At 39.3% G+C, this 15,070-nt stretch overlaps 1 protein-coding gene across 8 annotated transcripts in view; it reads left to right on the top strand.

The window, feature by feature from the left end:
• The window catches only part of FAT3 (FAT atypical cadherin 3), a 640,498-nt gene that overhangs the window by 610,007 nt on the left and 15,421 nt on the right, over positions 1–15,070 (top strand). For all 8 annotated transcript variants that reach the window (XM_025188675.3, XM_075919378.2, XM_075919376.2 and 5 more), the window contains 3 exons: positions 8,325–8,478; positions 9,707–10,362; positions 13,508–13,621. In XM_025188675.3, coding sequence (XP_025044460.3) covers positions 8,325–8,478; positions 9,707–10,362; positions 13,508–13,621 — 924 coding nt within the window. The remainder of the gene's footprint in view (positions 1–8,324; positions 8,479–9,706; positions 10,363–13,507; positions 13,622–15,070) is intronic.

The following is a 15,070-nucleotide window of genomic DNA, read 5'->3' as shown; positions in this document are numbered from 1 at the left end:
GAACATGAGCATCTGTTACTATTCTGTGAGGTTCGATGGCTGTCGAAAGGAAACATTTTGAAACAACTCTTTGAAATGAAGGATGAAGTTTTATTGTTCTTGGAGTGACACCCTCCATCAGCAAAAGATGTTATATTTACATTTAAAGACCAGTTTCATGAATTTGATTGGTTAACAATGGTGGCTTAGTTATGTGACATATTTTGTCTTTTAAATGACTTAAGTCTGAATTTACAAGGTACTAAAATGAATATTTTCAAAGTTCACGAAAAAGTTGAGGCAACAATTAAAAAACTTCGTTTATGGGCACAGCGAGTTAAGAGAAACTTTAAATATTTTTGTAATTTAACTGAATTACAAGAAAAATATGCTGAAACTAATATTTCAGATGCGATTTCTGCAGCAATCAAAGAACATCTCTTGGGGCTAATATCAAGCTTAAATGAATATTTTCCTCCAATTGATGCCAGTAACATGTGGATTAAGAACCCGTTTACTGTTGACACCGAAAATGAAGAAATATTACAATTGAATGCATCAGAAGTGGATTAATTAATTGAACTTTCCTGTGACTCTGCCTTAAAAGAGAACTTTGATAAACTCTCCTTGATTGATTTTTGGTTGAGCTGTAGAAATGAATATTCACATTTATCTGAGAAAGCAGTCAAATTCTTAATGCCTTTTGTCACGACATACAAGTGTGAAACTAGTTTCTTGTCTCTGGTTTTCTTCAAAAATAAATATAGAAATAGATTGAATGTCGAACCAGATTTGAGGATAAAACTTTCTTCCTTTGCTCCTGACTTAAAGTTGCTATGTGATGCAAAACAACATCACCCTTACCATTAGTTCTCTTTTTAGTTATTTAAAAGCTATAAAGTGTACTCATAATAAATGATTTATATTCGACTCATTAAATTATAAATAAACTTTACAACTGTTAAAATTCTACTGGTTAAATTGTAATTAAGGTAATAACAATAAGTTAGGCAATATTTTATATCAAGATTTATATTACGTACTATTATTATTGTACGTGAACATTTATTCATTTTCATTTTTTATATGTATTTATATTTTTGGGCTGCAAAAAAAGGTACTGAAAAAAATGGGTTCCAACTAAAGTAAACAGTTTGGGAAACCCTGGTCTAGCCAGCTTTCTATCCATCTTACAGTCCATTTATCCAATCCATATGCCCTTAACTTGCTGGCAAGAATATTGTGGGAGACCGTCTCAGAAGCTTTGGTAAAGTTGGCACTGGGGGCTTTGGGAGGACCAGAAACAATTTTAACAATTAAGCAAATGATGAATATACAAATATGCAAATAAATATTACCAGTCCTCCGAAAGCTCATGAATGGATTTACTGGTCCCCAGTATCAAAAAGTTTGGGAACCCCTAATCTAGTTCATTTCTAGTGATAGGGTGACCAGATGTCCTGGTTTTATCAGGACAGTCCCGATATTTGAGGATTTGTCTTATATGTGTGCCTATTACCTCTCTGTCTTGATTTTTCACACTTGCCAATCTGGTCACCTTATCTTCCAGGTATGCTCAAAGTCCAGTTTTTTCAAAGGCATATAGCTGGGCCATACTTGGTTGGATTTTCACAGTGATCAAAAAGTGTATATACCTGACACAAAGGCCTGTCCTTTGCAAATTTCAAGTCTCTACTCCAAATAAAGATGGCAGCGGGGCTGTTCAAAGAACAGTTGTTGGAAAAATTTAACATGGGCTAAACAACATATTTTTCCTTTGCTTTTTTGGAGGGGGGGGGGGAGGGCGAGAAGGGGGAGAATTATGCACTGTGTCAGCTGAGTGTTTACCCGAACACTCAGCCTGAGGCAGACATTCCGCATGGAAAATTTCAACCCAAACAGTTGGAGTTTGATAAAAAATAGAAGCTACTGAAAAGCCTCTAAAATGACTGAAACTGATTTGAAACATGCCACAAAAGAAGGCCAGCTCACGCTGCAGGTAATAACTGAAAACAGGAGCATATTCATGGTAAAAAGAATTGGCAGCTGTTTGGAGCATCAAGTGAACCTAAGAATAGGCAGCAGCTCAGAGATTCCGGCTGGAGAATCTACCAACAGCAGACACTCTGCATGATGGCTGCATGGAATGATCCCCTCTGCTACAATGGCACGGTGACTCCCTGCTTACAACTTACACCAGAGCCAAGCAACCTACATGTATAGATGGAAGCCTGCATAGTAACGCAAGTGTCAGCGCTTACTGCAGGCTCCTCATCCGCGACCACACGGAAGTTTTACTTGATTGTTCCAGTCACTTTATATCGCCAGAAAGGGAGAGGTGAGTAGTGGAGGAAAGGAAGACGCTGAAGTCAAAGTGAGGTGGCTTGAGGAGAGATGCAGGTTGGCAGGCTGATGGTAAAAGCCTAATTAAAAACCAAAGGAACACTTCCTCAGCTGGTGTCAGCAAGCACTGCTCCTGTTCACAGCTGCTGAAGAACTGGCCCAATGTTTGCTGGGTGATGTATATCAGAGAAATGCTATATTGAATATGTGCACTTTAAAAAGCACCAGCATGACAAAGTCTGCTTGAAGATGCTTGGACTTTAGGAAAAACCTCCTGTCAGGGTGGAAAAAACTTTGTGGAATCTCTATCACAGGAGATATTTAAGAGCAGGTTAAATAGACCTCTGTCAGGGATGATCTAGCTGGTTCTTGGTCCTGCCATGAGGGCAGGGGACTGGATTTGATGAGGCCTTGAGGTCCCTTCCAGTTCTAGTGTTCTATGATTCCATGTTAGTATCTATGTTACTATTTATAACAATAAATTAACACATTTTATCTGTCATCTTCCTCTGATCCCTTTTGAAATATCAGCAGTGACTCATACTGCAGTGAAGTATACAGGCCAATGTTTTCAAGCACAGATGCATAAAGCTAAGCATTTAAATCCATCTTTAGACCAGAATACATGACCTGACTTGAAAAGGTGTTGAAGTCTGCAAGGCCCCTCCCCCACTGGGTTCAGTAGCAGCAGGATCAAACCATAGACTAGGGTTTTCCAAATGTTTTTGGCTTCAGAGCCCTTAAAATACTGTGATAGTTTTGTTTCTACTGAATTTAAAAAAAATCAGAAAATAATGGGATCCTTGTTATTTGAGATACAAGTTTTCATACTTTAATGGAAAGAATGTATATGGGTTGTTTTTCTTTGCAAATCCGTTTAGTATCAGGAATAATGCTGGAAAGCTGGATTCTTATACTTAGGAGCAGCATCAAGTTTGCTCCTATCTTTTGTTTTTGGTGTGGCATGATACAAAAATCCAATTTCACAAAAATATGTTGTAACAAAAGGAAGGAGCTCACAAACTGCAAATTTCACAACTTTTGGATACTCTTGAATCAGGTCGCTTCAAAAATGAATTAGCAGATGTTTGTTGAAATTTTGATTGAGTTGGTAATCAGAAGTCATGTCAACTCTCGTAATCTTGAGTTGATAAGCCAACTGGCTGTTATTAAAAATAGATTTCTCGCCCAAGAATGGTTGTAATTTGTGGTGGGAGAAAAGTATTCTAAAAAAGAGGAGAGCAAGTCACACAAGTGCTGTACAAAATCACTGCAAATATTTTCATCAAGAATGGAATTGGTTTGTCAAAAAAGTAATTCAGCATAGAAAAGCAGTCAAAGTTCTTTTCTTCTAGAGACAATGGCCAAAATTCCAGTTTCCACAATAGCAATGAAATGTTATCTTTTACAGTCAAAATGTTTGTGCTCTTCCTTGCAATGACACGTTAACTTCATTCAACTTGATGAATATATCTGCAAGGTACGCAAGTCTCAGCAGACATGAATAATTTGTCAAACAAGCAGACATTTCATGTTTTGATCTACAAAGTTAACTAATACTTCGCGACAAAGCTCAAAAAGCCTTATGACCACTTTCCCTCAGCTTCATATATTGAAGGAGCATTGTGTGCTGACTGTCAATTTCTTCACACATAATTTTGAACAGTCTGGATTGTAGTGGTCTAGTTTTTATAGAATTAGTAATTTGCACTGCCTCATCCAGAACATTTTAAAGTGGTACAGGCATCCTCTTAAGAACAAGAACTCGTCTGTTGAGAACACAGTTTCTGGTGCAGTTTGGAGCCACTTCCTTGATTTTATAGCTCTGGTCATTTTCCCAACCATTACAGTACCGTGGTGTTGTCACTACACACATCAATGCATTTTTCCCAACTAATTTCATGTCCTGTAATAAAGTTGTTAATACAGTTAAATATTTTTTTTACCAATCATATTGCTCTGCAAGGATTCACATATTAGCAAGTCCTCTTCAATGATTTTATCAAACGTATAATCAACAAACACAAGTAACACTGCAAGCCCCATCACATCAGTGGACTTGTCTAGCTGCAATAAATACCAGCCCTTTCTTGATGCCAGCAGCAAGATCTTGAATGCAGCACGTAACAGTATTGTTTGACAGCAGCACTGCTTCCACTTTTTAACTAGAATGCTCACGAAGCGTAAACATTACAATATCTTTTGCACAAGGCTTGATGAGTTTTTCTACAATTGTATGCTCTTCTCCAGCCAGTGCAATACAGTAGCTCACTTTTTAGGATGTTTCTCTTGCATTTTTTTGTTTGATTTAATAGTTTTCATTGCTGAGAGTTTACTGTTTGAAAATGCATCAAGCTTTTGCTGGGGGGGGGGGAACCACTTGTGCTTTTTTCTTGGTGTTCAGAATGATTTATTTCTGAATGCCTCCATAATTTTTTCAGGTATCTGAGAAATGTTGGAAAGTACTTTGTTGCACACCACACACTGCACATTAGGAGCATCTTAATTTCCAATGCATGCAAATAAATCCAAAAGAGAAATAACTCTCATCAAGTTGTGTTCCTGGTTGCCTGCTGCTAATTTGGTGGATGTGTGCGGTTTCCCTCAGACAGCTCACTTTCTGATTCTTCAATCACAAAAGGCTGCATTTGTCTTTCTTTTCCTGTCTTGGCATTTCACTCATTTCTTCCTGCCAAATTCCAATCGTTAGAAGCCAAAGTTTCTTTTTTTAGCCACTTGTCCATGGAGAATAAGTTTGGTAGTAAGGGCAGGCTACAATGTACAGTATTGCGAAAAATTCAATGAAAACACAGCATGAAGAGCACTGTATTGCAGCGGACTACTGTCCGAAGAATGCAGGAAGTAAATATCATCTTAAATCTTTGACTTGTAACAAGCTAGGCCAGATGGTTAAACTGGGAATTTGAAGCATCTACTATAAATCATCAGGCGTGCAGCTTGCATGCAACTTGCTATATACTGCTGCAGCGTGCCTTCTACTGTCAGCTGTAGTCTCAGTGTTTCGTTGAGCTACGCATAGTTTTAAATATCCTGTGCCCCCATTTCATGTTGCAATGTCAGGCCTGTTTATTGAATATTGCTACAATAATTTTCAGTATAAGAAGTTATTTATAAAACCAGTCTTAACAATTTTTATCAAAAATCAGTGCGCCGTACAACTCAATTTTCTCACAGAGCCCCTGGACCCATCCTGCGGCTCTGCAGAGCACATTTTGGGAAACCCTGCCTTAGTCTCTTTGAAATGTATTTTTTTTCAGTGCAGAAAAGTAAATGGTAGTTAGTGTTTCCTCTAAGCTTGCCTGCCTTTGTGAGGGAAGTAGATTTTGTTTTTACTTCCCATAATGCCAGTGGGATAATAGCTAACTGTATCACATGGTGTGTACTGTCAAATACAATATATATTGTACCTCCTCTGTGGGGGCTGAAATCTGAGCCCCACATCAGGACATAAGCCAAAGGGGGTTTGCTTCAGGGTCAAACCTTGTCATAAAGGGAGGTATGGGATTCTTTGTCCTGATCTGCAGTTGCTGCTATAAAACAAGGGCACAGACACTTTTGAAGGGATAGGAAGGAGTAAAGGGACTGGCCAGTTTTTCAGCCACGGGAATCTGCTTTATGCACGGTCCTGCTGACAATTGCACCAGCATGCTCAGTGTTTCATTTCTATAGTTCCACATGTGAAATCAGTGGAATCCTCTTGAAAGTGTTTTCAGTGGCTTGGACTAGCTGTACAACAGAAAAGCCTTCTCCTCACTGCCTTTGGTCTCAAGATATTAGAAAAATTAGGCCCTAAGATTAAATTAGAGACAAATATGGAATCTATATCTTGGGATTTGCATGCGTTTTTTTCCTAACGCAAGAAATTGATCCCTACAGTTAGATACTGTGCTGCTTAGTGTACTAGGCTAGCACCTGCATGCATTTTAAAAGCCATATAAAGCAATAAAATTCAGTTTAAGTATAAGCTTATATGACAAACTTTTTTGTTTTGTTTATACACTACCTTGCACCATGAAGCTTAATCCATCCTGAGTTCAGGTTTTACAAATGCTGCTCTCATACAAATGGAATTAAAACAACAAACAAAATTCAATGTTTTTTTTTATTTCCAGTGGCTATAGGTTTACTTTTTGCAGTGCAAACATTGTAGCATCAGGCTTTATTGCATGGGAACATGAAAAGTAAATTGACTAACTTCTTTTCAAGCTTGGAAAAATGCAAAATGTAACAAGAAAATCGTATTTTAATATAATTCTTGGTAATTATTAGTAACTTAAAGAAATTTGATTTATAAAAATGTTTTATTTAGTTTCATACTGTCTGATAACAATTAGGTCACAAATCTACTAAAAATGTTAGTTCAGCTTTTACATTGTCACATAACAAACTTAATACCCTCATAAATTTGTTAGTCTTTGAGGTGTCACCAGATTCCTTGTTGTTTTTTCTGATAAAATGCTTTGAATAAATTATTTTTGTTAAGTTAAATACAGAGAGATTATAATGCTTCATATAAAAACAGAAACACTTTAGTGTTTTGGACTATAGATGTCACTATTGAGTCATGGAATGGAACTGACATAAGCTTGATGACTTGTGCAGTGATTCTTTTCCAAACTATTTGTAAGCAAGTATGTTTTCCAGCTAACAAGAAATCTTCCTAATAGGCTGGAATCATGATATAAATCCAATGGTGGTCAGTTTTGCATCTCTTTAGGCCACTTTGTTTGTGTGTCCAAATCTTTGAATGTTCAGAATGTCTGAATTGAAACAAAACAGAACCCACCAACTGCCTCCTCTTGAAAGTTTAGCACTGATACTACAACACGGGAAATATGTGGTTTTGTGATACTTGCAGTTGTCTACTAGGCCTAACAGCAGCATTAACAATATAAGATTTGTGCTGAGGAACTGGAAGTTCTAGTAACTGCTGGATTCTATTTCTATCTGCAACCCACTTTCAATGTGAGACTGAGTAGGAAAGTTGGGGCCCAGACTACAATTTTGAATCCATGCTGTTCCATCAATTTCAGTGGAGTAAATCCTGATTTATACCAGGGTGTAATTATTCAGGTTCTTAACCACGTGCTGCTGTGGGTTAGCTTGGAGTATTGGTGTCATAGTGCTTTCCCACCTCCCTCAGGCAGTGGGTGGGTCAGTTACTGCTTGTAAACCACGAGAAATCTCTTGTATGACAGATTAGATAGAAATGTTAAGTACCATTAGCTCTGTTATCAAATCAGTATAATGCAGTTTTCTGTTCTAGTGATGAGATTAGTAAACTCTGGTGTACCATCCTTATAAATGACTGAATTAAAAAATAGTTGCTAAGAGCCTCAACTCATTTATTTATTCTGTAGAGAAGCCCTGAGATATGTGGGGGCTGCTTCCATTCATGTGCAAAGTCTCTTTTCAAAGATAAAGTTAAAAAACAAAAACTGGTCTAGTAGCACTTTATAGACTAATAAAACATGTAAATGGTATCATGAGCTTTTGTGGGCACAACCCATTCAAAGAGTAAGAAATGCTGCCATGTTGTAGAATCTTAGAGAATTTTTTTTTAAGGACAGTTTTTATCTGAAAGTTAAGGATAAGTTACTGACCGGAAGTACTTAGGGGGTGTCACCTGTTGGGATTGAATCCAGGATTCTAGATGTAAAAACATTTGGCTGCACTCCTTGAACAAAAGCATCAGCTCCATTAGGGCACAGGCAGTTGCAGATGAATAAGCCTCTTATACGGTCTATTCACCAGCAGGGGACAAACTCTCACACTACTATTAATGTGAATTCCTGTGCAACACCGCCTAGGACTCCATGTAACTCTTTCAGTTTACCTGACAGCTAATAATATAACCCGACTCTACCTGTTTTGACGCTGGTATAACCAGACTGTACTTTGTTTTGACCCGACAGCTACTAATATATCCAGACCCTACCTTGTTTTGACTCCTGTTGTTGCTTTTGTTTTTATTTTCCCAGGTTATCAGTGTAGTTGCCTCTCTCAATTCACAGGAAGAAATTGTGAATCAGAGATCACAGCCTGCTTTCCAAATCCATGTCGGAATGGAGGGTCGTGTGACCCAATAGGCAATGCTTTCATCTGCAATTGCAGAAGTGGACTGACAGGAGTCACGTAAGTGAGCCACCAGTGGAGAAATGTCATCTTTGAATCATTTTAATATAAGGTCTTTTTCACATAGATCATCTTGTATGCAAAAGCCTCTGGTTATTTAACAAAGTATAGTCAAAGCACATGGCTTACCAAGAAGCCATATTAACATAATCCAAGAAATCCATGAGGCCAGAGTTTTCAAAAGTGAGTATTTAAAATGTTATCCCTAAATGGTTCTTTACAGCAGGGATTTCATTGGAATTTGGGCACCTAACTCCCATATGCTCCTTTGAAAATCCCATTAAGGCAAGGAAAGCTACTGAGTACTCATCAGTTTTAAAAATTAGGAGCCTCGCTCAATACATCATTTAAAAAAAAATCTTGTCCTTAAGCAAATATCCATTGCAGAAGGAGAAAAATCCCCCAACCTGCCCCTCAACTTGCTGCCCATATTATGTGTCTTCTCTCTTATTATAATTCCTTCAGCTTCACTGCTCACCAATTCCCCTCTGTATTTAAGATTCTGGTTCTAATTTCTTCTGCTTTTTCTAACATTTGCTAATTCTATCTCCATTCCTAAATTCCTTTTTATACTCCCTATTACTCACACCTTGCGTGAATTTGTACAATTTTGAGATCTCCTTTCCCCCCATTTGGTCTCTTCTATTTCCATTCCCTTTCTCTTCCCAAATAATCTAAAATATTATAGAATTTAATAGACAATGGCAACCTTTTGATAAATTATTTGAACTATTCTTTGGAATTGTACAGCTGAGATATTAATTTGTATTGAGTCTCCTGGGATGATCCTAAACACCTAGAGAAAAATTAGCATTTTTATTACATTCTGTGAGCCAGATTCGTTGCTGTATTCATCTGGTTTTGTACCAGTTTCACTCCACTGAAATCAATGGAGTTGCACTGGCATAAAACTTGGAAATTATGGAATAGTGAATCAATCTTAGGCTTTCCCTGAGGAGTAGGACTTAGATTAATCAATTCTTTTCTCCTGCGCTTTGTGTGTGTGTGTGTGTTTGTGTGTGTGTGAGAGAGAGAGATTAACTTAAAAGGCAGCCAAACTTGTTTCCATATTTAGAAGATTTTAAATGTTATAACATGGCTGGATAATAATATGATCATTTCTCAAGCACTGGCAGAGTACAAAACACAGTTACTGCTTGGACCATCTACCTAAATAATTGCTGAGGATTCTTCTCTGAAATGTATACCCATGTCTTATTCTCTTTAGGTGCGAAGATGATGTCAATGAATGCGAAAGAGAGGAATGTGAAAATGGTGGCTCCTGCGTCAACGTATTTGGCTCGTTTCTATGTAACTGCACTCCTGGATATGTGGGACAGTATTGTGGCCTCAGGCCTGTGGTTGTACCCAACATACAAGCCGGACATTCCTACGTCGGCAAAGAAGAGCTAATCGGAATAGCAGTTGTACTTTTTGTCATCTTTGTGTTGATCATCCTCTTTATAGTTTTCCGCAAAAAAGTGTTCAGGAAAAATTACTCACGCAACAATATCACCCTGGTTCAGGATCCGGCTACTGCTGCTCTGCTCAACAAGAGTAACGGGATCCAGTTCAAGAACCTACGGAACAGTGGGGACAGTCGCAATATCTACCAAGAGGTAGGGCCACCACAAGTCCCTGTGCGGCCCATGGCCTACACCCCCTGCTTCCAGAGTGAGTCGCGGAACAATTTAGACAAGATAGTGGATGGACTTGGAATTGAGCATCAGGAAATGACAACGTTTCATCCAGAGTCTCCTCGGATACTAACAGCAAGGCGGGGTGTGGTAGTGTGCAGTGTGGCTCCCAACCTGCCAGCAGTGTCTCCCTGCCGATCCGACTGCGACTCCATCAGGAAGAGCACCTGGGATGGTGGTACTGAAAGTGAGTAGTGCCATGTTAATATAATATAATGGAGATTGCCTATCTCCTAGAACTGGAAGGGACCTTGAAAGATCATTGAGTCCAGTCCCCTGCCTTCACAGCAGGACCAAGTACTATCCCTGATTTTTGCCCCAAATCCCTAAGTGGCCTCTGCAAGGATTGAACTCACAACCCTGGGTTTAGCAGGCCAATGCTCAAACCACTGAGCTATTCTTCCTTCCCCCTCCCTGTTATGCAGGGTGTTACTTTCCTGTTCTAATGCATATTATAACCGCTGTTGTCAGAGTACAGCTGTTACATTAGCTCAATGGTGGCAGAATGAACTGGGATATACTGATTGGTCAAGCCTAGATAAGTTTGATGGGTAACACTTTAAGAGTCTTGTTGAAAGCGAGATAGGCTAGGTATTTACAGTTGTTACATTTCACGGAGAAAGTGATTGTTTAGTTCTGAAAGGATATAATTAGGTATAATTAGACTAGGTATACAAGTGTTCTACTTAGACACATCAAAATATGACTAACCACCTACTTTTTATATGCGTTCAGATAGTTTATTGAGGAAGGACTCCTGTCACATGATGCAATGCATTTCTACTGAAAAGGAAAATTTCAGGCTAAATTTCATGACTGAGCTCTCTGAGCTTGGGCAATCAGTCTCATGAGTGGTATTTAGAACTAGGCTAGACAAAGCACTTAAAAATTAATGCAGGGAAATGAATTAATAAGTATTCTCTATCTCTAATATTTATAGTGCTCATTGGAAGAGTGTAGGCTGCTTTTATAACCACATTTTCAATCTATTACTTTGTCATTTGTGCTGAATGTTAAAACCTTGCACAATCTGTTGTCTTCATATTTAAACTATTTGTGCTCCTAGTACAAATACTATTGTGCTCCTAGTACAAAAACTATTTGTGCTCCTTTTTCACTGATAAAGTACATCCTCAATTTCTGTGTGCTCTATCTAGATTTAGGGACATAATACGCATCTGGAAATAGCCGTTTCCAAGGGCCCTATGTTAGGCCATATGTCCCTCTGCCTTTATTTTAAGGCAGTTCTTGATAGATACCTTGAGGGTCCTCAAGGTTTTCATTTTGCTCATTATTTTTTTCTTCTGAGTAATTTCATCATCCTATTGTTCTGTTACCCCTTGAAAAACCGCTATTGTCTGGTTTAAACTGAAACTTCCAAATGGAGTCCATGCTACAACCTTTATCATAAGATAGGAAGTTCCATTGGTTTGGAAAGTATTAATTGAGAACAAAGGGACATATTTAAAACTAGCTTACACTTGTTGCAACCCTTAACTTAAATTGGGTAGTGTAGATGAGGTCAGAATTTTGGCTGAATATACTTCTAGCATTGCACAAGAATACTCTTTATTTACTGAGCATATAATTCTCATACTTTCTGGTAGTGTTTTAATTTTTGATTTGCCACTTATATTTCAGACAACAGTTTGTGCAGGTATAGATGTTTTTCTTACCTATAAACATTGATCAAAAGAATACAGACCTAAGTAACATTATTACAGAATTTAATTATTCCACTTCTAATAATGGCTCAAATGACAGTTGTTTGACTGTATATTTGTCAGTGCTTAATTACATGTCTTATGTGGTGTGTTTGTATTTTTGCGTGGAGGAGAGAGGATATATTTCAGCAATTAAATAAAGAACCTTTCATAAACTGTTTAGGAGTTAGGAGAAATTGTCTAATGCTTGAAAATCTTTGGAGGAAAGGCCCTGTGAGTGGAAGGTATAATCACTGAGAACTATTCTCCAAAGGCAGAGTAAGTAGATCAATGGCCATTGAAGTTAATGGAAAGATTCCCATTAACTTCAGTACACTATAGCGCAAGCCCAGTGTGAGATCCTGTCCCATGACAGTGAACAGTAAAGATCAATAATCTATTATACAAGATATTTATCCAACCATTTTAAATCATAATTGTAATTGGTTCTGATCCCACACAACAGTCATTTGGGAAAATTTAAAACAGCTGCTGCTTCAATGCTTGTGCTGTCATTAGTCATTTAAAACCTTGTTTGCTATTGGACAGGTGTTTCAAAAGCATAATTCGCATCTCTTGATTGGCTGACCTCTTGACCAATGGATTAGGTCAGTGGTGGCCCATGGGCCAGATTTGGCCCACCAAGCCTTTGTATTCCACTCACCGGGACTCTCACACAGGCTCCTTGCCTGCTACAGCCTCAGACCACTCAAAACGACTTGTTGCTGAAACCATGTGCCTCTAGGCACTGAGCACCACTTGCAGGGAGGAAAGGGTGAAACTTTGTGCACTTCACCTGCCTTCAGCATAATCCTCGCAGCTCCCATTGGCGTAGGATTGTGCTGGGACGGAGCAGCATGTGAAGTGGTACAGAGGGAACCCAGCAGCCAGTCACTTTGAGTGGCCTGGGGCTGCAGCAGACAGGGAGCCTGCCTGAGGACATAGGTAAGTGCCTTCTGGTTAGAGTCTGCATCTGGCACCCTAACCCCTCCTGCCTTCCAACTTCTAGCCCCAGGTCACCACCCAAACGTCTACATCCCCCATGCCCTTTCCCCAGGTTACAACTCCCTCCCAGACTCTGCACCCCTTCCTACAACCTCTCCCAGGACAGAATCTCTCCTGCACCCATAACCCCTCCACAACCCTGCATCCCCTGGGTACCCCAATGCCTTGTCCCAGGTCATAACTCAAACCTTCTGTCCCACTTCTGCACCCCTGCCCCAGGTCAGAATCTTCTCCTGCATCCTTACCCCTCCCAGACCCTGCACCCCAATGCCCTGCCCCAGGTCACAACCACCCAAACTCCCTCTCAGACCCCACATCCTCTCCTGCATCCCATTCCCTTACCTCAAGCACCCTTCCACACCCAACCTCCATCCCAGACCTTCCATCACCCCTATAGAAAAGCTCAGCTCTTGACCACTTACCAAAATCTTCAGAGTGGCCCCTCATCAAAAATTATTATCTGCCCCTGGATTACGCTGTTTCCACAGTTAAAGTAAATAATTTTATTCCAACAAAAGCAAGAGGAACCTATTTGCAACATTGAACTCACTCTCAGAGGTATAACAAAACATAAGTGCATATCCACACAGTACCATTTTGCTTTGTTTTTTGCTATCAATGAAGGTAAAGAGGTTGATGACGCTGAAGAGGTGACCTGTTTTGCAGGAAGTAATAAAGGCAGCAACTCTGAAGTTCAGTCCCTCAGCTCCTTCCAGTCAGACTCAGGTGATGATAATGGTAAGAAATGATTACAGTATTATTGTATTGGGGACACGTGGACAGCTGACATTGCCACTGTTTTTAGTTGTTTACACATGTTGTCAACCCATCCACAGCCATTATAGAGAGAGGGCTGGAGTCTGGTAGAAAATCTCGTGCAATCTGAATTTGGGAGCATGGAGCTCCTAGGTTCTAAACCACTCTGTGATTCTTTTATTCAATTAAAGGAAGAATCATTAAAATCTTGGTGTCTGGAGCTTTACAGTGGAGCCAAAGTCCAAAACCCAAGGAGAGTAATAGACCTGGATATAGAATTTCTACCACGCAAAAGCAATAACATTTTTCAACCTCGGAGCAATCTTTTTCATGTATCGTGAGTCAATTCAAAGGAAAATCCTATAAGGTTTGCAAGTTTCATTTAGGATTCCTGACAAAAAAAAGAAAATCCACTACCGTTAGTGGATTGTCTGTGGTGACTTTCATGCTACCAGTGACAGCTATTCTATGAATGATCAATACCATTATATCCCAAATCAGAGAAAGTTAGTGGCCTGCTCTCATATCTTTGAATATTATCTTAGTGGTTGACATAGGTTTATACAAGGCATGAATAACTGGGACCTAAAATTAAGCAACTGATCAAACCTCTATTTGTAATGACCGGGTATGTTAAGCAGTGGTTTGAAAAAAAGGCTAGAGACTTCTACCATGAAAGTAGAAACCTTATTCAGATACATCAAGATGATTATCACAAAGAAATTGTTCTTAGAATCTTCAACAGTCAATTAATGAATCATCTGAAGATTTAGTTCCCCAGTCATCTTGTACAGCTCTTTCAGTGCTCTTAAATATTAGAAAAAGCACTTAAAGTGAAGTGCACTCACAACTCCTTTTGGTTAAGCTATGGCCTTTTACTCACAAGCAGCATAGCAGTTATTTTTGTTGCACTCCCAAGTGATTTCCTGGAGGGGAAATTTTTCTCATCATTGGATCACACAGCTGCTTCTTTGAGTGTATTCCACTGTGGGTTACACATGCGCACCCTGTGCCTAGAGCCACAGAATTTGAAAGCAGTGCTCACTGGTCCATGCATGCACCTTTGTTCGCCTTCTGTTTCCAAGCCAAGGTGGGATGGAGGAACGACCTCTCTAGCCTCTCCCAGTGTTGCATGTCCAGGTAGCAAACTTTACTGTCCACAGCTTCAATTTTAACAGTTCTAATAGTCTTCAAACAATGTTTAAAACTATTAACATACCCCATTTGGGTCCTGGACTATGCCCAGGACTCCAGGCTTTAGAACTCTGTGCTTACTGCTCATCATTCTTCTTAGTCAGTGGTGACCACCTGTGCTGCTGTGAGGAAGTTCACCTTGCAACAAGGTGCAGTATCTGATAACTGTTCCCCAGAAGGAAAGGAACTTCATCTCCTTAAATAACTCATGGAGAACATGAGGCCCCAGGTGGACCC

This window comes from Pelodiscus sinensis, chromosome 1 (genome assembly GCF_052426305.1).
Source record: "Pelodiscus sinensis isolate ZL-2025 chromosome 1, ASM5242630v1, whole genome shotgun sequence".
In the NCBI taxonomy this organism is placed as follows: domain Eukaryota; kingdom Metazoa; phylum Chordata; order Testudines; family Trionychidae; genus Pelodiscus; species Pelodiscus sinensis.
This window is presented reverse-complemented; position numbering and strand designations above follow the sequence as displayed.